The sequence below is a fragment of the Talpa occidentalis genome, unplaced genomic scaffold (assembly GCF_014898055.3).
Source record: "Talpa occidentalis isolate TD23 unplaced genomic scaffold, MPIMG_talOcc4v2.1 talOcc4.4, whole genome shotgun sequence".
NCBI lineage: Eukaryota > Metazoa > Chordata > Mammalia > Eulipotyphla > Talpidae > Talpa > Talpa occidentalis.
This window is the reverse complement of record NW_023604295.1, coordinates 44,315,513-44,338,525: the sequence shown is the minus strand read 5'-3', so window position 1 is coordinate 44,338,525 and position 23,013 is coordinate 44,315,513. Positions and strand designations below refer to the sequence as shown.

The 23,013-nt window shown below is 44.5% G+C and overlaps 1 protein-coding gene across 1 annotated transcript in view; it reads left to right on the top strand.

Annotated features, from left to right (window-relative positions):
- Positions 1-1,369: 1,369 nt before the first annotated feature.
- Positions 1,370-23,013, top strand: part of PDIA5 (protein disulfide isomerase family A member 5) — an 87,542-nt gene continuing 65,898 nt past the window's right edge. The window contains exon 1 of the mRNA XM_054700512.1: positions 1,370-1,546. Coding sequence (XP_054556487.1) covers positions 1,499-1,546 — 48 coding nt within the window. The 5' untranslated portion in view covers positions 1,370-1,498. The remainder of the gene's footprint in view (positions 1,547-23,013) is intronic.

The window sequence follows — 23,013 nt, the reverse complement described above, 5'->3', positions numbered from 1 at the left end:
AGAAGCAGGCAAACAATTCAGATTTTACCCTAACCTAGGTGAGACATGTCAGTGATTTAGACCAAGGAGGAGGCAGAGAAGTTTATTTTGGAGGTAGAATTGATAGGATATGGTGATGGTTTGGGTGGATCTGTTGAGAAGAAAGAGTGAGTCAAGGATGATTCTAAGTTTTGAGCTTTGACTCTCCAGGCAGTGAACAAGGATCCTTCAACTATAACCTATCAACTCCAGACTGTACTACAATGTCCATCTCACTACTGCATATCTTGAGCTCCAGGATGTAGTAGGTGTTCAATAAACATTCTGGAATGAATAACTGATGATATGCACAAATGTCTCAGCAGATGGAATGCATTTAATGAAGGTTTTCTTTTGAAGTTTTTTATTTAAGTAAAATTCACATAACATAAAATTAACCATTTTGAAATGTAAAATCCAGTGCTGTTTAGCACATTCTCAATATTATGCAACTATTGGCTTTGTCTAGTTTCAAATATTTTCATCACACCCGAAGGAGTCATCACCCATTGAGGCGTCACATCCAATTCCCTCCTCTCCTCAACTCTGGGCAACCACTAATCTGCTTTCTGTTCCTGTAGATTTACGTATTTCTGGATATTTCTTATAAATGTAGTCATATAATACATGATTTTTGCGTTTGAGTTCTTTTGTCTAGCAAAATATTTTTGAGGTTCATTCACATGGTAGCATAGATAGGTAGTTCACCCTTTTTAGGGTTGAATAATACCCCACAGCATGTATATACCATATTTTGTTCATCCAGTCATCCCTCAATGGGCATGTGGGTTGTCTCCATCTTATGACTGTTGTGAGTAATGGTGCTATGAACACTGGTGTTCAAGTCTTTAAATAGCTTCTCCCCCCAATTCTGGGCACATACACTTGCAATGGAATTCTGGGTTATATGCAGTAATCTATGTTTACCTTGAGGAACCACCAAAGCTCAGTAAAGTTTTACAGAATGCAAAAAGAAAGGAAAGATGGGGCTGAAGCGTTTTCCTATTGCTCTCCCACAAGCATCCCTGGCCTGTGCCATTTGCAGACTGTGTGGGTCAAATCACTTAAATTCACTGGGTTGTTTCCTTACCCTCAAAGTAGGGAATTAAAATTTTACCTGCTTGCTAAACGAGATACTGTTCCCAAACCTCCCGACACAGACTAAGTATCCCCAATTAATTGCCTTCGTTTTCTCCCTGACCTTGCCATTTTACACCTCACTCAAGCTCCCACACAGTTTTGGGGCAAAGTGCATGCCAGCGGGCCCTCCAGCGCAGCCTTCTGCAAACTACAACTCCCAGCAAGCACTTCGCCCCAGCCGGCCTCTTCCAGCCTGGTGCGCATGTTTGGCAGACGTGGCACCGGGAACTCGGAGGCGGGGAGTGGCTGGGAAGTGGCCGTGGCGGTTGCACCCGACTGGGCGGGCGGGCGCGGGAGCCCGAGTGGAGACCGGAGCCGGCCGTGCGCGGCGGCGGCGGGGATGGCGCGAGCCGGGCGGGCGTGGCTGCTGCTGCTGCTGGGCATCTGGGTGAGGCTATAGGGTGGGGGTCCTGCCCGGGGCCGGCACGTGCTCCCAGTGCGGGATTCTGTGCTCCCTGCTCCCGGCCCTCTTCCAACGCGAGGGGACATGCCCCCCAGCTCGGGGGTGGGAACGTGCTTGCCAGGCAGGCTGGGACTCGGTGGCTGCGGGGGAGACAGTGGGGTGCCCCATGCTCCCGCCTCACAGAGCGCCCCGGGGCTGGAGGGAGCCGGGGGTGCCGGGCGATCTCTCGCAGGGTACTTGCGCCACTGGCATAACTTTGCGGGGGCGCAGGTCAGGGGGCGGCCGCCTGCTAAGGCGGGACACCCATGACTTTGGAGGTGCCCCCAGCCAGCCCCTGACGCCGGGCCCTGCACCTGTTTGAGTGCTTTCCACCTGCGTTACCGGGAACCTTTTTTAAGGGCCACCTTGTTCTTGGTTTGGACCCTGAGCTGCTGGGAAACTGCGGGTCACCAATTGGGCCCCAGCTTGCAGGCAAGGCTAGGAGGGTTGGGTGGGGTGATCACCTAGGAGTTCTGCTCCGACATCCAACTGAGGCTCACTCCAACCTCCGCCACTTGGGCTGTGTGACGCTGCGCATCATTTAATGTATCTGACTCTATCTCCTCTTGCATGAAATAGGGACGGGGGAAAGATAGTCCCTTCACAAGGTTGTCACCAGAGCCAGATGAGAAATCCAGATGAGAAATTGGAGGAAAACGCTGTGTAAGCTGTAAAATGCTAAGAGTGGAAGAGTAGCGGGCTAGGATGCTAGGAGTGGTGGGAGAGGAGAGTCTACACGTGTGGGGAGAGGGTAGGGCATCCCTGGGAGAGGCAAGAATGGGTGTGTCCAAGCAGTGCAGAACAACCCCCCATCCGCACCCTCCCCAACGCACCTCCGGTCTGGCTTTGAGGTTACTTTTGGGTGTGTGATGGGATATTATGACCTTCCACATTTTTCTCATAACTTGGGCCTTCCTTATCTTAGGACCATCTTGATTCCTTTTTTCCTTGAAGTTCCAGGGAATTTCCTGTTGCTGACACCCTCGTCAACCCAGATTCTTCAGTATTTTTGTTTTGGGTATGGCAAGGAGTGGGCCAAGTGGGAAGCTGGATGCAGGTTGAGTTGTTTCCAACTCCTAATACCCGATATCCTGCCCTATGGGAGCACCAGTGACCAGCAGCCTCTTATTTCCTGGTTATCTAGAAGTGAATGGGGAAAGAAGCTCCCTGTACCCCTAATTCTGATCATTCTCTCTCTAGGACAGAGCTAGACTGGGTGGACAGTCACTTCACCGCTATCTGAATGTATTTGATGATCTGTTTGCTTTCTGCCCCCTGGAGCCAGTTGACCTGGCTGGGCTCCAGGCCAGGACTGTGCAGCGAGGGCTATCTCCAGCACTACCCCTATCAGATAGTGCACTTGGGTTGTTTTAGGAAGGCCCAGCTTTCCTTTCTTCCCCTCTTTCCCTTCCCTCCTGTGAAAATAAAGGGTTAGGTAATATGACCGGATTTCATTCAGCAAACATTTATTTATCAATGTTTGGGGTTGGATTGGATTTGGATTTTGGGTGGAGAATAAAGCGCACATTGTCTCTGCCCTTCCCTATTACTTTGGGTTGGGGAGCTAGGGTAAGTCAGTCCTGAGAACAAATAAATAGTATAGCCAGTGCTAATGCCCTAAGTGCTGGGCTCCTAATCTAGAGGGCTGATCTGTCCTGACTTTCCTGAGGGGTTGGTTGAATAGTCTGGAGGAAGTGTGCTCATCAGCCAGGCCTTTAGGTTTTTGCAGGTACTTTTTGTCAGGAGGTGTGGAAGTGCAGTTAGGTTTGTTGAGGGCACTAGAATTTGAGAGTGCGCAACAAGGTCAAGAAAATTAACATTTTCTCCTGCCAAGCCCAAGAGGTGGAGGCACAGGGTTGGTGGTGAGTGGCTTCTGAAGACCAGGTTGAACTTTTGTAAATTTAAACTCCATGTTCCTCTGATAAGGGCCCCACAGGAGCCGGGAGTGGATTGAGTCTCTTTGTTCGCTCAATATTTACCAAGGGCTGATGTGTGCACAGTGCTGGGCTGTGGCCTGAGGGATATGGAAGTATAAAGAGGTCTACAGAGCTTTGTGGAACAGGGATGGACATCCTCCACATTGTTTACAATAGCAGAAGTATGGAAATGGCTTCAGTGCTCAAAAATAGCCGCGTGGTTAAATGACTTCTGGTGCTGTCCATACCACGGAAGATGATGTTTATGAAGAATATTTACATTTACTGGAATGCTATGTTTATTATTAAAATATGTTATGATGCTTATGAAGAATATCTGAGGACATGGAGAAGTGCTCAAGTGTGATAATTAGGGGGAAAGCAGAGTGCAAAACTGAAGCCTAGAGTGGCTGAAGGCAGCTCCTTGTGTGTTTGACAACTGACAGCTTATCAGTGTTAACACTGATTGTTTGGGGAGGTGGAGTTGTGGATGACTTTTGCTTAGGCGTTTCTATCTTCCAAGTTTTCTACATGAAGATATATTAGTTTTTGATCAGAAAAAATTATTAAAGAAACCTTTACAACTAGCTTCTTTGGGGGCCTGTTACCCTTCCAGTAGAATACTGGGTAGAGAGTCTTCGTCCTCCCTGGTGGCACAGGGGTTAAGGACACAGTGCTAGCAAGCTATCACCACCCACTGCAACATGAGTTCAATCCTGGCCAGGGAGCTAACCCACATGGCTCAGCAGACCTCTCCTGTCTCCCCTGCTGTTCCCCTCAGGAGTGTATTTCAGTAGATCTGCCTGTTTTGCTCCCCCCTCTGTCTCTGGTATATCCTCTAACTCTCCTACCCCCGCACCTCTAGCCTACACCCCAGTTCTTCTATGCATAAATAAATAAATCTTAAAAAAAAAAAAAAAGAGTTTTAGTCAACACTTGGAACAAGTCAGTTCAGCATTTTCAGGCTGGGTGTCTGCTCACGGCCTGCAGCTGGGGAAGCCCAGGCCGTATTGGGGAAGCCCAGGCCGTATTGTCCTGTCCCCACCCCTATGGCAGACTCCCTTGCAAGTGACTCTTCCCCTGAGCCATCCATGCTGATTGTCAGACAGTCCACACCCAGTCCTCAAGTGGAGAAGTGTCAGACTGGAATGGAGTCTAGACGTCTCCTGGCTCAAGTGGTTCCAACATCAGGCCAAAGACGAGCTGGGCTCTGGTTCACAGACAAATTGGATAAAAACAATGGTGAATGTTTTATTTTCATTAATCCAAATATTTCTCTTTAAAAACTTGTTCATTTTGCTGACCTGATATCCATATTTGAGGGGGGGTGGTAAATCACAGTGTCCTTTTGAAAAATGAAAGTAATGATAATATGTTGTGATTAAAAAATAAATCCTTGATAAAATTTTCTTTAATAAAATCCATAATTTTAAATATATTCTGCCAATCCGTAAGATTCAAAAGTCTGAGAATTACTGAACTAAGGTCCTCAGGCCAGAATTACTGAGCCCTCCCATTCTATAAGAAAAAGTAAAGCTTTGAGAAGAAAGCCACTTGCTCAAGGCCACTTACTTGGTAAAGGTAAAGCTGAAATTAGTGACAGGCCTCCTGATTTATAAATTAGGGTTCTGCCTGCTCCATTTTTTTCATCCCAGCTCTCCCACCTGCTTGCCCCCTTCCAAGCCACTGCTAGGCCCCCTGATGGTGACTTGAAGCTCAGAACCTGGTGGGCCAGTGGGCCGAGGTGGAGGAAGCAGATTATTGCCCCAGTCTCTCCTGCAGAACTTTTAATGTACATGTATTTAGGTTCTACACCATTATATATTTAATAGGCTTTTGTGGGCTGGCCTGGGGACCTAATTGCCATTTATAATGCTGTTTGGAAACTGGAGTGCACTTTTCCCACAGAAATAAACACATTATAGAGGAAGTTTTAAAACAGAACTGGCACTTAAGTTGGAGGAATGGCTGAGTGCTGTATGAGTGGCAAATGCTGAATGCTGTGCTTTTGTGCAAGGGCTGGGCTGGGGGACACTGACTGACAAGAGGGGCCTTAGCTCCCGCCTCGTGAAGACAGACTCCATGCTCTGTGACAGTAGGGATGCTCCCTGTCCTGAGCACCCAGTGCAGGACCTGCCTTGCATTTGCCCCTGGTCCTTAGTTGAAGGAATTAGTATTGCAGGCAGAGAAAGGAAACCTTCAGGAAACTTTCAAAGGGAAAATCCTGGGCAATGAGCAGTGATAGATAGGGCTGGATGAGGGAAGACTTTGAATTTGGAGATGGAGAAATAAGGTGGGAAAGTGGACGGTAAAGGACTTTAAATGCTCAGTAGAGCTTTAGAGACTTGATTCTACAGGTAATGGAGAGAAAGGATGAAAGCTGCCCTTTGAATAACTGGGTCAGTCAGGCCACAGTGTAGGGTTGGGCTGGAGTGGGAGAGACTGGATTAATTTCCCCAGAACAACACTTTCTTCCTCTTACTTTCTCCTTTGTGATCTACAAGATAGTGTCAAGTGTGATGTAGTGGAAAGCTTGTGGACTTTTAGCCAGCCAGACACTCAGAAGCTGTGCGACTTTGGGCCCTGCCTCAGTTTTCTTTCTTTTTTTATATATCATTATACTATGTCATTTATATTCAGAATTCACCAGTTGTCCTTATAGTGTATTTTAGAGCATTTTTTTCTGATTAGATTCCAATCAGAGATTGCACATTGAATTAGTTGTCATGGCGCTTTAATCTTCTTTGCCTTTATGCTGTATGCTTTTACATCTTTATTTTTAATTCATTTACTTTTCAAGCATACTAGCCTCTCCCCCCCCTTTGTATATAGGTTTTTTTCCTTCCTATTTTCCCACCAACTCCATCCTTTGTGTCCCTTGTTCCTTGTCCTTCCGCAGCCTACTTTTTTTTTTTTTAAAGATTTATTTATTTATGCATGCAAGAACTGGGCTACAGGCCAGAGGTGGGGGTGGGGGAGGATGGGGGTGAGAGGATTCACCAGAGACAGAGTGGGGAGCAGAGCAAACAGATGTACTGAAATACACTGCTGAGGGGAGCAGCGGGCGAGATGGGAGAGGTCTGCTATGCCATGTGGGTTGCTCCCTTGCGGGGGATCAAACCCGTGCTGCAGTGGCTGCAGATAGCTTCATGGGTTGCGTCTTAACCCCTTCTGCCACCAGGGAGGCCCTGCTTCCACCTCCTTCTTAACTTCAGAACTGTCAGGATGTTTGTTGATGTCCAGTAGTTTATGAAAATGTTTAGCATTTTGAATTGTCTGTGTAATATTTGTTTTTACTGTTCTGACATGTTTTGCTAGTTTTCTTGTTTATAGTTGCTGGTAAGAATATCCACCTCCCAGAGTTGAAAGGATGGGAAATAACGCAAGCACAGGGCTTGGCACATGGAAGCGTCCGATAAATGGACGCCACCGTGGTCATCTCAAGTTGTTGAATAAGAGGTACCAGGGAAGCCAGTTGGGAGGCAGTAGGCAGTGAAGGACCAGAGAACGTGTGAGCTGAGACTCTGCGATGTGGGGTTGGGGAGGGGCCTGTGCTGCGGGATTCTCTTTCACTGGGCTCCTGAATACTCCTTTGCTCCCTCCCTGCTGGGCTCCCGGGTCGGGGTGGGGGGTGGATTGCAGAGGCTCTAAGTATTTAAGTGCTCTAAGTCTCTTTTACGTTCTGCAAGCGAATCCTCTCTTGAGAATGGAGATACCAACCACATTGCCTCCCGGGAGACTTTGCCCCAGCTTTGTGGTTTTGTTCTGTGGGGGTCTTGTGTCTCACCTACTGTTCTCTTATATTACCCTCACTTTGATGGATTATTTGTACCCCCTCCCACCTTTCCCTCTCCTTCCCACTCCCCTTCTCCCTTACCTCCTCCCCTACATCCCCAACCCATTCCCACCCTCTGGTCTCCCAGTTGGAGGGGGAGGCGCTACAGTGCTCACTTACTGCTTGCAGTGCTGATCCGCTCCTCCTGCCTGGCCCATCCTGCAGCATTCACTGGAGCCTCTGGCTACCCATTTGATATGTCGGCAAGAATTATAAAGCACCCAGTACATTTGTAGAAGGCTTTACAGTTTGCAAAGCATTTTCACGTATTTCACGTCTGTGTAGCTTTGAGTCCCATGTTAACTGAGCTCTGTTAACTCCTAGAGAGGGGTGGGTACTGGACTGGGAGGTAGGAAGAGATAAACCTTTGGATTATAGTGGGGGACGTGACCTGGAAGGGGAGGGGACAGACAGATGGGAGGGAACACAGTATAGTTCTCCAGGGCTTGCTTGAATGGTTAAGCAGCTTTGCTGGCAGGTGAAATGGCAACATCAGCCATTTTACTGGGGTGGCCTGAAACTTGCTCTTTAGCTCCCTGTGGCATTGGTATGGGAGGAGGGGCAGCTAACTGGCACTTAGTGACCATCTTTTCCCACCTTTCTCATCATTCTCCCTGACTAGCACTAGATTGCTTTCCTCTCTGACTTCCTATATCTAAAACAGGACTTTTTTTGCACACCCATTTACAGCTACTTCTAAATAATGACTTTGCAGTTTGTGGTGGGCGCTTAAACACTCAGTGGAGTATGGAGTTAGAATAGCCTTTTTGTGTCTTTTCATTCCCCAGGGTCATGCTGATCCCCATTTGCTGTGTGCTCTGTTCCCAGACGACCTGGTTGTGAGCCTGTGTCTGGTTTCAGAGTCCCCAGCTTACGACAGTTTTCTGGGCAGGGATAGATCCTACCATTCCTCCAACCCCTTGGCCTGAGCAGATGTTTTTAATCATAAGCCTATTCCTTAATTCTTGCTTTGGAAGGTATTAATGAAGATCCAGGTTGAGGTTTCTGGCCTGGGGCTTAAACATAAAGATGATCTGGCATCTGAGCTGAGATGTGGACTTGCTGGAAGCTCTGTTGTCAGGCCAAGTGGGGCAGGCTCCCGAGGAATAGCAGGTTTGCTGTCAAGGGGTCTGGTCTTGCTGGGCAGAGTATTCTACGTGCCTCTCGTTTCAAAGGCATGTGGCCATTCTTCACCTCTCACAGATGTGCATTCATTGCACAGATTTTTCTCTTTTTTTAAATAGATATTTCTTGAGAATCTTCTATGAGCCAGACATACCATACTAAGGCATTGAGATATAACAATAAATAAGATGGATGCCGTCCCTTCCTCCCACAGCATAGTGGGAGAGCCACAAATTTATTGTTTAATTCAGGTAGTAAGTTCTAGAAAGAAGAAGTATAAAGTATTAAGTGTCAAGAGACTGTGTAAACAGGGGTCCCTAACCTAATGCAGAAAGTCAGCAAAGGTTTTTCTGAGGATTTATGGATCCTTGTCATAGAATTTTTTTTTTAATATAGATATAATTAACATGTAACATGTTGTAGTTGTACAACCTAACTTGATATTTGCATATTTGAGTAATGATGAACACAGCTATCATCAAACATATAGAAATTTTTTTCCTTGTGATGAAAACTTTTAAGATTTACTATGAGCAAGCTTGAAATACATACTGCAGTATTATTAACTGTAGTGCCCATGACTTGTTTATTTTATAGCTGGGAGATTCTACCTTTAAGCCTCCTCCCTTTTCACTCCCCTCCCCGCACAGTGGCCATCAATTTGTTCACTTATCCATGAGTTTCTTGTCGTCTTTTTTTTCTTTTCAGATTCCATATATAAGTGAGATCTAGGATATGTGTGTTTCTGTCTGACTTATTTCACTTAGCATGATGGCCCACAAAGTCCATGTTGTGGCAAGTGGCAAGGTATCCTTTCTTCTTATGGCTGAAAAGAATTCCTTTTAAGGTTGATGATTTGGTCAGTGATGGACCACATACATGTCAATGGTCCCAGTAGGCTGTAATCACATAGCCTAGGTGTGTAGTAGACCATATCTCTAGAACACACAACTGAGAATCTCCTAATGAAGTGTTTCTCCAAATGCAATCCCCACCCTTAAGTGTGATGCATGGCTGTATACCCCACTTTCTTTATCAATTCATCTATCACTTAGGCTGTTCCATGACTTAGCTGTTGTAAATAATGCTGCAATGAACATAGGAATGCAGGTATCTTTTCAAGTTAGTGTTTTCATTTTCTTTGGATAAATAATCAGAGGTGAAATTGCTGAATCACGTGGTAGATCTGGTTTTAATGTTTAATGAGGAATCTCCATAGTGTTTACATAGTGGCTACACCAATTTACATTTCCACTAACAGTACGCAAGGTGTTTTTCCACGTCCTTGCCAACTTTAGTTATTTCTTGTTTTTTTGATGATAGCCATTCTGACAGGTGTGAGGTGATATCTCATTGTGGTTTTGATGTGCATTTCCCTGATGATTTGAGATATTGAACTCCTTCTTTAGAAAAACTTTCAGATCTTCTGCCCATTTTTTAATTGGATTGTTTGTTTTCCTGCTATTGAGTTGTATGAATTCTTTATATGTATATTTTGGATACTAACCCCTAATCAGATATATGACGTACAAATATTTTCTCCCATTCGATAATTTGCCTTTTCATTTTGTTGATTAAAATCCTACTTGTTTATTTTTGCATTTTTGTTGATTTGCTTTTGGTGTCAATCCAAAATATAATCTCTAAGACCAAAGTGAAAGAGCTTGCCACCTATATTTTCTTTTAGGAGTCTGATGGTTTTTGGTCTTTGATTCAAGTCTTTGATTCATTTTGAGTTGATTTTTGTGTATGGAGTACGGTGATGTTCCAGTTTCTTTAATGCACAACTGTCCATTTATTAAAGAGACTGTCCTTTCCACATAGTATATATTCTTGATTTCTTTGAGAATAATGCCATGGATATATAGAACAGAATCCTTGGGATTACAAAGGAAACCAATAATATTGAAACACGGTCATCAAAGTGTAACAAATACACACATATATACAATAATATATACATTCTTTATTAGTATGTCATGTAAGATCTAGTGACAGGTTTGACAAATTTCTGTAATTTTAAGTAGTGATGTGCATGAACAGTGTTTTATGATATTTGTACCAATTGTAATGTGATGAGAAAATGTGACTTCTGAGGAATAGGTGGCCAAAAAGAAGGAAAAAAGAAAATGTGCTTTCTGTTGTTAGCAGTCATAAGCACTTTCTCTGCTAATTCTAGTATTATTGTAATTTGTTACTTATATTCATAATAGAAGGAGGGCTCGAGGTAGAGATTAGTAAAATCTCTACAGGTAGAGATTAGTAAAGAGATACAGATTCATCCACCTTTGTATAAAGAAAAATTATCCTAAAACTTGTAATGACATATTAGAATGTTATTTATGAATCTTACCTAAGAGCTGTCCAGTTCTAGGGAATGTAATTTTGTTTGTCATTCTTTAGGACATGTACTCAGTAAAGTTAGATAAGGTACAAACAATTTGTTTGGTAGAGAAGAGAGACCTGAAGGTTAGTGCCCTGAGGGACATTAACCCATTTGGTATCTAATTTAGCTATTTTTATTTTTTTTAATTAATTTTTTTAAACTTTATTTTTTAAAAGATTTATTTATTTATGCATACAAGAACTGGGGTACAGGCCAGAGGTGGGGGGTGGTGAGAGGATTCACCAGAGACAGTGGGAGCAGAACAGGCAGATCTGCTGAAAAACACTGCTGAGGGGAGCAACGGGTGCCACAGGAGAGGTCTGCTGCTGTGGGTAGCTCCCTGGCTGGGGATCGAACTTGTGCTACAGTAGCTGCAGGTAGCTTCATAGTGCTGTGTCGTAACTCCTTGCACCACCAGGGAGGTCCCTTTGCATCTCTTTTCAGTTGGTTACCCGCAGTAGCGAGACTGGAAGGGAGAGCCGACTTGCTGGCCCTCTTGGGTCTTGCTCTGGGTAGAGCTCTAGTGAGTGACGGGAGCTCTGGGGATACCAGTGGTAAGGATTTACACTGACAGGCAAAGAGAAGAGCATCCTGGCTCAGAAAACCCCATCTGAGTCCTGGCTCTGCCATGTAAGACTTGACTCGAAGTGGTCCTGGAGCTTCTTTGAGCCTCCTTTTCCCCATCTCTCACAGAGATTGTTTAGCAGTTTCCCCAGACACTTTTACTACAACTCCTGCAAGAACAATCACATTTTCCATTATATACAAGCACATATACAAAGAAATATAACAGATATATCTCACTTAATATTTAGTCTTGCTGTCTATGGTGCACACTTATGCTTTCTGCTTAATGTCATTTTTAAAATGACATTAACCCACTGAATTGATTTTTTGACTCTGTTGAGGCCTCAAGGTAGATAACACTGGTTTAGATTTTCAACTTTAGAGGATTGAATGAGACAACATGTGTAAAAGCGTGGCTATATACCACAGGTTATAAGCAATTGAACTGATATTTTCTTATCAATTAACAGAGCTTAGAGGGAGAGTTGATTCCCTGAAGTCGGAATTCACCCGCTCTTCCTCCCTCTGTGCTGCCTAATTCACTGTTCCCTCTACCAGTTCTTGATTAACAGGCCTGGCCTACCAGGTTATCCCTGGCCCAAAGCCTTCTTGGCTCTAAAAGAAGTTTTCCAAAGCATTACAAGCTTTAGGGACTTAATCCAGGTTAAATGCACCAAAGTTGCATTTCAGAATAAGAAAAACCTGTTTGTATAAGCTCTCAGATCAGTTGTCTTGCCCCTGAATTGTCCCTTGTCACATTTATACTGTGCGCAGTATAGGGGGAAGTCTGGACTGTGAAGACAATTACAAGGTATGGTTTTTAAAGGAAGCAAAGTATAAGAAATGCGGCTGCCCTTTATTTATAGGAGTAAGCAGAAAGATGTGTGTGGCTGGAGGAATCTGTCATCTTTGTGCTCTGATGGCAACTTGGGCTGACTTGGGCTGAAACACAGCTCCCTTATTACCTGTTGTATGGTGCTGAACAAGTTTCTTAACTCCTCTTAGTCTCACTTTCCTTATCTATAAAATAGGTATAGTGAAAATACCACCTTAACTCACTTGCCAAGATAAATTGCTAACAGTGTGAACCTAGCGCCCTCCTGGTCAGACAGTAAGTACTGTGTACTTTCAGCTATCATCATTATTATGGGCTAATCCCCAGGCCCTAGATTTTGGAATTAAAAAATACTCTCTTAGGTTCTATTCCATGCCAAGTGGTTTCCCATTTCTTTCTCTTTCAATAAACACATTAATTCCTCAACTATAATCAGCAGTCCACATTTCCAGAGCAACGCACCCACCCTTCACCCTCCTCCACACACACGCACACGCACACATACACCCATTCAGGGACTCATTGATGGGTGGATCATTGATGGGTAGATCCTTGAACATTGGGAAGTATCGATAGTGGAAATGCCCACATTTGGTCTGACATTAAGCCTTTGACTCCTTGTGAAGAGTGGTATTTAACCATGATAGTAACATATGCTTAAATTTGCTCTTTTAAAGGGGCATAAAGTACCCATATTTAAAATTAATGTTCTTAAAAAAAATAAAATAAAATTAATGTTCTTTTGTATATATCTGTCAAAGCCAGTCTAGGTGTCTGTTGCATGCAAAGTACTTTGCAGATTCCTAATAATAGTTTCTATAAAACACTATCTAAGCTGGGGATAAGTTTACCTCCCATGCTTTGTCAGAACATCACCTCTCATCCTTGCTCATTAAAGAAATATTACATATTCTTAAAAAAAAAAACACAACAAAAATCTATCGAATGACAGGAATATAGTCAGCTGGAAGTGGGAAGGGCAGATAAAGAACCTACTCTTCTCTGGGAAAGTGCCAGTAAGCACGGGCTGGATGGCAGAAGGTATTAGAAGTCCAGTAGAAGATATGGGCAGTGTTTAGTTGTGTTCTGGACACCTTTGTTTTTCTTTTTTTTAGGTAAGTTTTTTTTCCCTAACTCTAATTTTGAAATGATTTTGAACTTATGCAAGAATTGCAAGAAGAAAATAAAGCATTCCATTCTGTCCTTTACCCAGATTCCACTCATATTAACATTTTATCACATATATTATCATATTCTCCACCAAAAGAGTATACATTATGCTCTTTTGCCTTCTGAATACTTCAGAATTTCCTAAAAAGAAAGGACAGTCGCATTCTCTTACATAACCACAAGCAGTGATCAAAATCAGGAATGTAGCATTTGGCTCAGCACACAATCCATTATCATAACTTACCATCAGTTGTCATATCTCTTTTTTTTTTTTTAATGTTTTTTATTTAAGTTGCTATTAAGTTTTTTTTTGTTTGTTTTTTAAGATTTATTTATTTATACAAGCATTGGGTACAGTCAGAAGCGCGGGACGGTGAGAGAATTCACCAGAGCCAGAGCGGGGAGCAGAACAGGCAGAAGGACCGAAGTACACTGCTGAGGGGAGCAGCGGGCAGCAGGAGAGGTCTGCGCGCCATGTGGGACCCTCCTCTGGTGGCCGGGGAGCAGCCGGGGATTGAACCAGCGCTGCAGAGGCTGCAGGCAGCTTTGCAACCCAGCGCTCAACCGCTGCGCCACCGGGGAGGCCCCAGTTGTCATATCTCTTTACTCTCCTTTAATCTGGACCAGTTTCTAAGTCTGTCTTTTGTGACCTTGACATTTATTAATTTAATTTAATTTTTAATTTATTTTTTATACATCATTGTTCATTTTTAAACAATATTTGCTTCCCCCCACCCCCTCAGGTGTAGTCCCCATAGAGTTTCCTTCACCAATGCACCCGTGCACCATCACCTCAGTCCCCTGTGCTCCTCCCTCCCTCCCTCTGATCCCTCTCCCTCCTCCTCCCCTGCAGGATGTCTCTGATTTATAATTGTCTGTTTTTGCTTTGTTGTGTTTTATACTGTTATTATTTTTTTACACTGATGTCTTATTTGGTTCCCCTATATTCCGGCTATAAGTGAAACCATGCGATATTTTTCTTTTTCCTTCTGGCTTATTTCACTGAGCATAATTCCTTCTAGCTCCATCCACATTGCTGCGAACGACATGAATTTATCTTTTTTGGTTGCTGAATAATATTCCATTGTGTATATATACCACATCTTGATCCAGTCATCTATTTTTGGGCATTTGGTTTGTTTCCAGGTTTTACCTATTGTAAATAGTGCTGCATTAACATAAGTGTACAGGTGGTCTTTTGGATCAATGTTTTTGTGTCCTTTGGGTAGATCCCTGGGAGTGGAATTGCTGGGTCTTGTGGTAGCTCCATTTATAGTAGACTGAGGAACCTCCAGACAGCTTTCCATAGTGGTTGGACCAGTTTGCATTCCCACCAGCAATGTAGGAGAGTTCCTTTTCACCACATCCTCACCAACATTTGTTGTTGCTTGTTTTTTTTGTTTTTGTTTTTTAAAGATTTATTTATTTATTTATATAAGCACTGGGTACAGTCAAAAGCGCGGGAGGGTGAGAGAATTCACCAGAGCCAGAGTGGGGAACAGAGCAGGCAGACTGATGAAATTCACTGCTGAGGGAAGCAGCTGGGGGGCAGGAGTGGTCTCTCCTGCCTTGTGGAACCCTCGCATGTGGCCGGGTATCAAACCGGCTCTGCAGAGGCTGTGGGCATCAATCGCTGGGCCACCAGGGGAGGCCCTGTTGCTTGTTTTTTTTTTTTTTTTTTTTTTTATCTGTGCCATTCTTACTTGTGACCTTGACATTTTAAAAAAATATCCCTCAGTTTGGTTTTTGATGAAGTTTCCCTTCAGCGCGTTATGGTGGGAGGCATGTGAAGTTGATTTGACCCATTATTGGTGGTGTTAATGTTGGTCTTTTAGTTAAGAGCCAGGTGGTTCTTGCCAGTCTTTTCCACTATAAAGCTTTCTTTTCTTGTTGGGAGATACTTTGAGGTTCTTGATTATTTACATGATGGTAAACAAATGATGGCAAATTTTTTTCTTTAAATATTTAAATTGGACATGCATTTTAAAAAATTTTACATCATTCTTTTTTTTTTTTTTTTTTGTGGGACCCTCGCCAGCAGCCAGGAACCAAGGGGCGCTGTAGAGGCTGCGGGCAGCCTCGAAGCCCAGCGCTCAACCGCTGTGCCACCAGGGGAGGCCCAAATTTTACATCTTTCTTGAATGTGTGCTTTCTCCTCTCAGGTGTAGTCCCCATGAAATTCCCACCACAGTTCATCGGTGCACCATCACCATAGTCCCTTGTGCTTTTCTCACCCCTGTTTTGATCCTCCTCCCTCCTCCTCCCCTGCAGAATGCTCTGAATTATAGTTGCCTGTTGATTTTGATTTTTTATTATAATTGCTTTTTTGGGACATGCATATTAGAATAATAGAGAGGAAGAGTAAAACCTACCCAAGGACAAAGCCTTATTTTGGTGCATTTTTTTCTTCCAGTCTTTTTCTAATTGTAATCTTATTTGCATAGAGTTATGGTCAAACTATCTACTTTTGTATCCCAATATTCAAAACTTAACATTAAAACAAATGTTTTTGCATTGCACAATTTTAATTTTAATTTATTTATTTTAAAAAACTATTTATTTATTTATTTGTACAAGCACTGGGTACAGTCAGAAGCGTGGGAGGGTGAGAGAATCCACCAGAGCCAGAGTGGGGAGTAGAAAAGGCAGAAGGACCGAGTACACTACTGAGGGGAGTAGCAGGCATGGCAGGAGAGGTCTGCACGCCATGTGGGACCCTCACTGGCTGCTGGGGATTGAACCAGCACTGCAAAGGCTGCGGGCAGCTTCGCAGCCCAACACTCAATGGCTGCGCCACCAGGGGAGACCCTGCACAATTTTTAAAGATTATATTCTATTGAGTGATTTCCTCTAATCATTCCCTGCTGTCTTTCAGGTGTTTAGGTTTTTGACTCTTACAAGTTTAGGGTTTGATGCTTACAAGTAGGACTATGCAAGTCACATCTTTGTTAGATGTGCCAATCTCAGGACAGATTCCCCAAAGAGGAATTACCAATTTGAAGTGTATAAATACTTTCATGATAATTGGTAAGTTGTGCCACTAGTTTCTAAAAGAATTGTGCTAGCTTGTAGGCTTTTGCCAGTAGTATATGGCAGTTGGGCACGATATTTAAGAGATTCATTAATGGTGTTTCTCAACATTTTGTTTTAAATTATGACCCACCAGTCAAGATATGTAGTAAGATGAATTTCTTACATTTTAAATAATAAAAGAATAGGTATTCATTTTCAAAACAAATTAGAGTATAACACATTAGCCTTCAAGTTCTGACTCTGTTCCCGGTATGGGCTGACTCTGAGAATCATGAACTTGACTGTGTCCAGGGCAGATCATTCAGGAAGGGAAGCGACTTGTGGGTACATCTGAGGAGCTGGTGTATTTCACCCACACAATCCTAAGAGGGCATGTGTTTGCCATCCCCAGAGTGTGAGAGACTGGTGGAATAATGTGTGAGTGGGCGAGAACTTTAACTTGCTAATGACTGGAATGATCCAAGATGAAGTTGTAGGGGGAGGCCATGGATTTTTACTTATTAACATATTTGGTTCCCAAGACATCTGGGTCACTGAGTTTAGCAGCCTCTGGGGAGTTTCAGCACTCTGGAGGGTTATGGGCAGGCTGAGATGGCATGTGAGGAGCTTTGAGAAGATTCCTGTATTTGGGCAATCAACTGACTCAGCTCAAGTCTGTGACTCTCAAGGGATATTTTAGCCTTTCAGTCTCCTGCAGTGATTTCATTTTGATAAAGGGCTCTGAGGTTGTAGGGAAACTGGAGAGTTACTAATTAATTTTCCTTTCATTTGTGGGTAGTTGTCACTAGGTTACCAAGATACCTGATAAGAACAGATACTATTGAAACTTGGGTAATTAGGAAGAATACAGTAAATCAAATCCTTGATGTCTGTCTCCTTCCTTATAAATAATTTATCTAAAATATAATGCATGTTATGATGCCTTCAACATCAATCTTTGAAATATCCCAACCAGAGCATATGTTAATATTTCTTTCAGGTTAAAGTTTTTGTTTCCATGAGTACTCAAGATCTATTTGTATGTGTGCCCCAGAAAACCCAGAATGATAGTCCCTTAAAAAGATTGTTTATGGAAAAGCCTGGAGAGGGGTATCCAGCATCAGTATATCTCTCTGTGGCTCAGGGACCCAGGTACCGTCTATCGTGTTACTTTAGCAAGTCCTTTGTCCTTGTTTAAGGTGCTGCCTAAGTTCCAGCCATCTTGGCCAAATTTCAGCTGGCCAAAGGAGGAGAGGACTAAGAAGGTTTATTTATGTGTGATGTCTTTTAGGGGTAGTTCCTAAGAGTTCTCACTTTCGGAGCATATGCTTATGTTTCAGGGGCCAAAATTTAGTCATTTGCTGCAAGGGAGAGCTGTTGTTTTTAATATGGGTGGTCGTATGCCCAGGGAAATTCAGTGATTTATTCACAAGGTGTAATTACCTTACAGTATTTATGGTAGTCACAGAACACATTTAACTAAATGTCACGATTGGATAAGACTTTAGAAATCACTGTTAACCCCTCCAGAGGAGGAAACTGAAACTTAGAGAAAGTGGGAGGACTTACCCAAGGTGACACAGCCAGTAAATATCCAAGTCAGCACAAACCTTGCTTTTCTTGCTCTTTCCACCAAACTTCCAGCTGTAAATTCTCAGCCACCTTGAGTTGTCAGATCTTGGGTTCAGGTCATCTGTTTTTAACCTTTTTTCCTGGATCCCTTTACCACTAGCTTCTTAAGAGTCTAGACTTTTAGATTCTGACATTTCAAAACTATTTTGAGCAAAATGTGGGTTATACTAAATTAAACCTGCTTCTTCACAGCTCCCAACATAAGAAGAGTATCTTTTTTCAGGTGACAGAGCAAAAAAGGTCAAGTTCCACCTCCATTCTTTTTCCTAAATGTTAAACTTCTGTCCACAAATCTTCCTCCTTTATCTAGCTGCTTTTACATAATTGAATACCTCTGGCTGCATGATCTGCATTGAATAGTGAATCTATAACAACTGACAGCTTGCCTGGCTATAGGGAATGTGAGGGTGCTGGCACGGACCCCAGAGATCTGGAGCTTTTTAAAGCCGAGGGTGTGATGTGGCAAGGACTGTTCTCCCTATTATTTTCCAGAATTGTATGGCTCTTTTATCTCTTTAGTCTGGTGGTGATGGTGGGTGGTTACTCCCTCATTAAGTGAAGTTAAATTAAGAGCGAGGAGTTTGTACCTGCTGTATATTAGAAGGCGAGAGCGAGGTGGAATGGAGCACAGACTGCTTAACTGTACATAGCCTCAGATTAGCCACAGATTTGGGCTAACTGCCCCAGGGCCCTCAGACCGTGGTGCACTGCAAGATTCTCTGGGCTTGGAGGAAGCAAAGGGTTAGCATCAGTCCTCTCTGGGGCCTTCCCTGCCATGGGATTCTGGAAGACTTGGCCTTTTCTTAGCTGCTTTGATGGGCCCTGCCTGAGAAGAAGGTTTCCCTTTTCTGCTTGGGTTACCCCAAGTTCAGGGATTTTATGGCATTGAAAGAAGCAGACCACCTCTGGCCAGGAGCTGGGGGACCTGTGCTTTAGTCCTAGCTCTGCTACTTACCTTCTCTCTGACTTTGGTAAGTCATTAGCCTCTCTGAGCCTCAGTTTCCTCATCTACAGGGAGTGGCTAATACCTAGCTACTCCTCCGGTTATAGTGAGGGCCACTTAACCTGAAAGGAGTGTTCTCCATGTGCTATGTGGCCTCTGGATCTGGGTCGCTGTGCAGATGGGTGATGACTCCCGGTTTTACGATGGTGACTGTGTGCTTGTGCCCACTCCTTCCTGTCTGGACATGCTGTGTCACCTGATTGTAGGCAGGGCTCTGGAGAGGAAGAGGTGGTTCCCATTTTACTGTTGTCCTTGCTCTATCTGTGATGTTTCGCTAATAGTGCTAATAAAGATAATTATGGTTATTATGTACTTCTGTATGCCAAGCATTATGTTAGATTCTCTGTGTACTTTTTTCCCCCTCATTTAATCCTCAGCCAACCCTGCAAGGCAGGTGTCAGTATTACCCTTTCCATGTTACAGGTGGAGAAATGCTACTCCGAGGGGGCTAGTAGATGATGAGATGGCCTTGCTATAAATGAGGGACCTGGATTTGACTCCAGGTCTGTCTCATTCCAGAAACAGTGCTCTTCCCCTGGTGTCTGAAGGGTGGTAATCCCGCAAAGGGAGTAGACCTCTAGGCTGGAGCTCCTTGTGTCTTCTAGGCCCATCATATTGGCAAACACCTGTTGGGGGGTGGGGTGAGGGCTTCCATGCCAGGCACATTAGGTGCTAGTAGACTCTGAGGAGTGTGCCTTGTCTTCTAATGGGAGAACTGACTTTAGGGGGCAGGGGCGGCAGATACTCTGATGGAGGGACCTGCTGTTCTGAGTGGAAGTGTTGGTGCTCTGACAGAGTTTGCCACTTGGGGGACTGGTACTGTTACATGGTAGGGGCCGGAGGTGCTGGCTCTTTGTGGGACCTGCCTTTGGGGGCCTGAATTTTCCAGCAGCAGAAATAGGGATGCTGTCTTCCCCAGCTTCCCTATTCTGTCCTGCACCAGGGAAATGTTTTATGGGTCTCAGTGCAGCCCATGGGGTAGTGCAGCCCTGAGGTAAATACTGTTAAAGCTGAGGGTTGGTGAGCAGAATGAAAGCAATTATTGGAGGTCAGGAGTCTGTGTGGTGAACAAAGGAGATTTTTTTTTTTCACTTTTTATGTCCAAACAATGACTTAGAATGTAAAGAGGCTGCCAAGCCCAGGAACAGTTCCAGGGTGAGCTTGGAAGGTGACTTGGCTTTAGAGTACTTCTCAAACACTGCCCGCTTCTCCCTGAGGGCTTGACAAAGGAGCAGAGAGTTTGTGCACCATTAAATGTTGTTATTGTTGCAGCGGTTACTGTTGTCATCAAGGTTTGTGGGTTGTGACCTACGAAGTCTACAGGAAGGTGCCTGGTGAGGCTACCCAAGGCTCACTGCATTTCAGAGGAGGAAGGAGCGTGCACACGGGAAAGGTTAAAATAGACTCAAGTGGAGGAGAAAGAAGAATGTTAAGTGGGCTGGAGGAGAGTCCCCTTGGGCTTAGGGGAGGGAGGAGGGGGCTACCCTCTTAGCTGGCCCTGTGGTTGCTTGCTAAGGTGAGGGTCTGTCCAAGACCAAACATCCTCCCCCTTCTCAGGGATGCTAAGCCTGGCATCTTAGCTCTTTGGACACCAAGTACCCTGGATCCCCCTGGATCCTACTTCTCCCCTCTCCATTCCAAATCTCCCAACCCTGCCTTTCTAGGCAAATCCTGCTTCTTCTGTGACCACACGTGTTCACGTGACTCCCCTGGGTTCAGGAGAGACAGCCCATCTTTCTCCTGACCCTGCCGGGCTGCCTGCGCTTCTTCCTGTCTTCCCCCCAGCTGCCCCGTGGGGTGTGCTTTCTCTTCGCTGTACCCCTCCTTCATGCTACTAAAATGCTCTCAGAATGTCCCTGGGGACTCTGCCCCAGCCTTTGCCTGTGGATCGATTGCCGCCTATTCTGTGTGTCTCCGCTGTGGTCTGTGTTGACACAGCACTTCCCATCTTCTCTTTCCTGCTCTTCCTCCTTCCTTCTCCCCCCTCCTCCCTCCTCCTCCAGCTAGGCCTTGGTTCACCCTCTGAACCTTGCTCTCTGGCCTGGAAGGATGCCTGTACTGGGGTGTCTCACAGTCCACACATGCACACCTGTGCTTGTCATCTTCCTCGACACGAAGTAGAATCCTCTTCTGCTGCTGCTTTTCCATGCTTTCCCATTTATTGCTGTTGTTTCTGCTCTCTGCCCAGAATCCTTGGAGTCTCGTTAGCCTCTTCTCTCTTCTTTCATTGCTTACATGTGAATAATCACTGAATTCTGTTATTTTTCCCTCAGGTTCTGGATTGATCCACTTCTCTCCACTTGGGCAGCTTCCAAGCTGGTCCCTCTACCTCCAGTCCCCCTGGTGACTGCCCCATCTGAAGTCATGGCCAGATGACTTTTGAGCCAGGCTTTCAAGACCTGGATTAGGCCCTACACACCTGCCCACTACCTACAAGCCAGGCTTTGCTGTGCTGCAGTCTTTCTGGTTTTGGTGTTCCCTTTGGGTCTCCTGAGAGCTGCTTTGGACTCACCTTGTAACATGGTGCTAGTAGTGGTGACCTCCACAGAGATGAGAGGTTGGCGACCAGTGTGATATGTCATGGTGACTGCTGGACAGACATTTGCTGAGGGCACTCAAGGGGCCAGATGTTATGCTAGGCTCTACCCTCCTGTGCTTTGTCTAGGTGGTGGGATGGGGATGGGGGTGGGTGAGGAGAAGACAGGCCTTCCATAAGAGCTCTAAACCAGGCCCGCTGCTGGCGGTGCTCAGTTTAAGCCCTATCATCATGCCAGGTGTTCAAGCAAAGTCAGTTTGCTCAGTGTATCTTAAGTGGCTTAGGTTCTTAGCTGTGAGGGTATATGTTAGGTCAGAGGCTTTGGTAGCTGGCTCAAGAGTGGTTTGTTTACTCTGAAGATGGCTGTAGGTTAGATGACCTGAGATATTCACTGGTTTATAGGAAGGAAGCTGTGGTTATGCTGTGAGACTAGGCTTTTGTGGTTTCTGCTGTAGACATTTTGCTATTGCTGTGGCTCAGCTACATGCCACAGAGCTGCCTGGGCAGGTAGGCACTGGCCCACCCGGCTGCCCTTCTCTGATCCTTCTCCCCGGATACCTGCCAGTCTCAGGAGGGTTGGTGTGCTGGTCAGAGTCCTGAGGCACTGGGCAAGGGCAGTTGTTTTTCTCAACTGGTCAGATTATCTGAGGATTAAAAATAGAGCAGATTCAAATGTGTTTTGCAGCAGATTCTTGTCTTTTTGTCTTTAATCGTGTGCACTGAGCTATGGTAATTTTTAGTCTGAAGTCCATTAGCTCCCTGGGAGCAATGGAATAACATGTAATAATAAAACAGAATGAACTTTTTGGTGAGTGCTTGAAGGGGGCTACATGAGGGCAGTGGCATTGTACACAGCTCCGGTAGGGCAGAATGGAGAAATAATTTCATGACGCCTCCTCCTAGGTGGTTTTACCCTGGAGAGAAGAAACCGTTGAATCCCAAGAGATTATATTTAGAAACATTAGAATATGACCACATTTCTGTCTTCTCTGCTGAGATGGAAATGTGTAATATTTTATGATAACTGATGTTATTGGAATGCTTCCTGATTTATAAAGCATGTTCGGTAAGTTATCCTATTTCATCCTCACGACAGTCCCATGAGGCCTGAGGTATTATTATCTCCATATCAGATCTGAGGCACTAACATCTACAAGTGATGTTGAAGTGAGTGATGTTGCTGAGGTTATTGAGTGGGAGAGCTCAGACTCAACCCAAGACTTCTGCCTGCAAAGAGGCAGTGGCCTGAGCGGGCACAGGGGTTGAATTAGAGAAATTGGGGTTCAGATGTTGGCCCCGCTACTTGTTAGCTGCGTTACTGTAGTCAGATTGTTTAATTTCTTTTTTTAACTTTTCTGGCAGAAATTAAAACTACTTTCAATATAATCAAGCATTT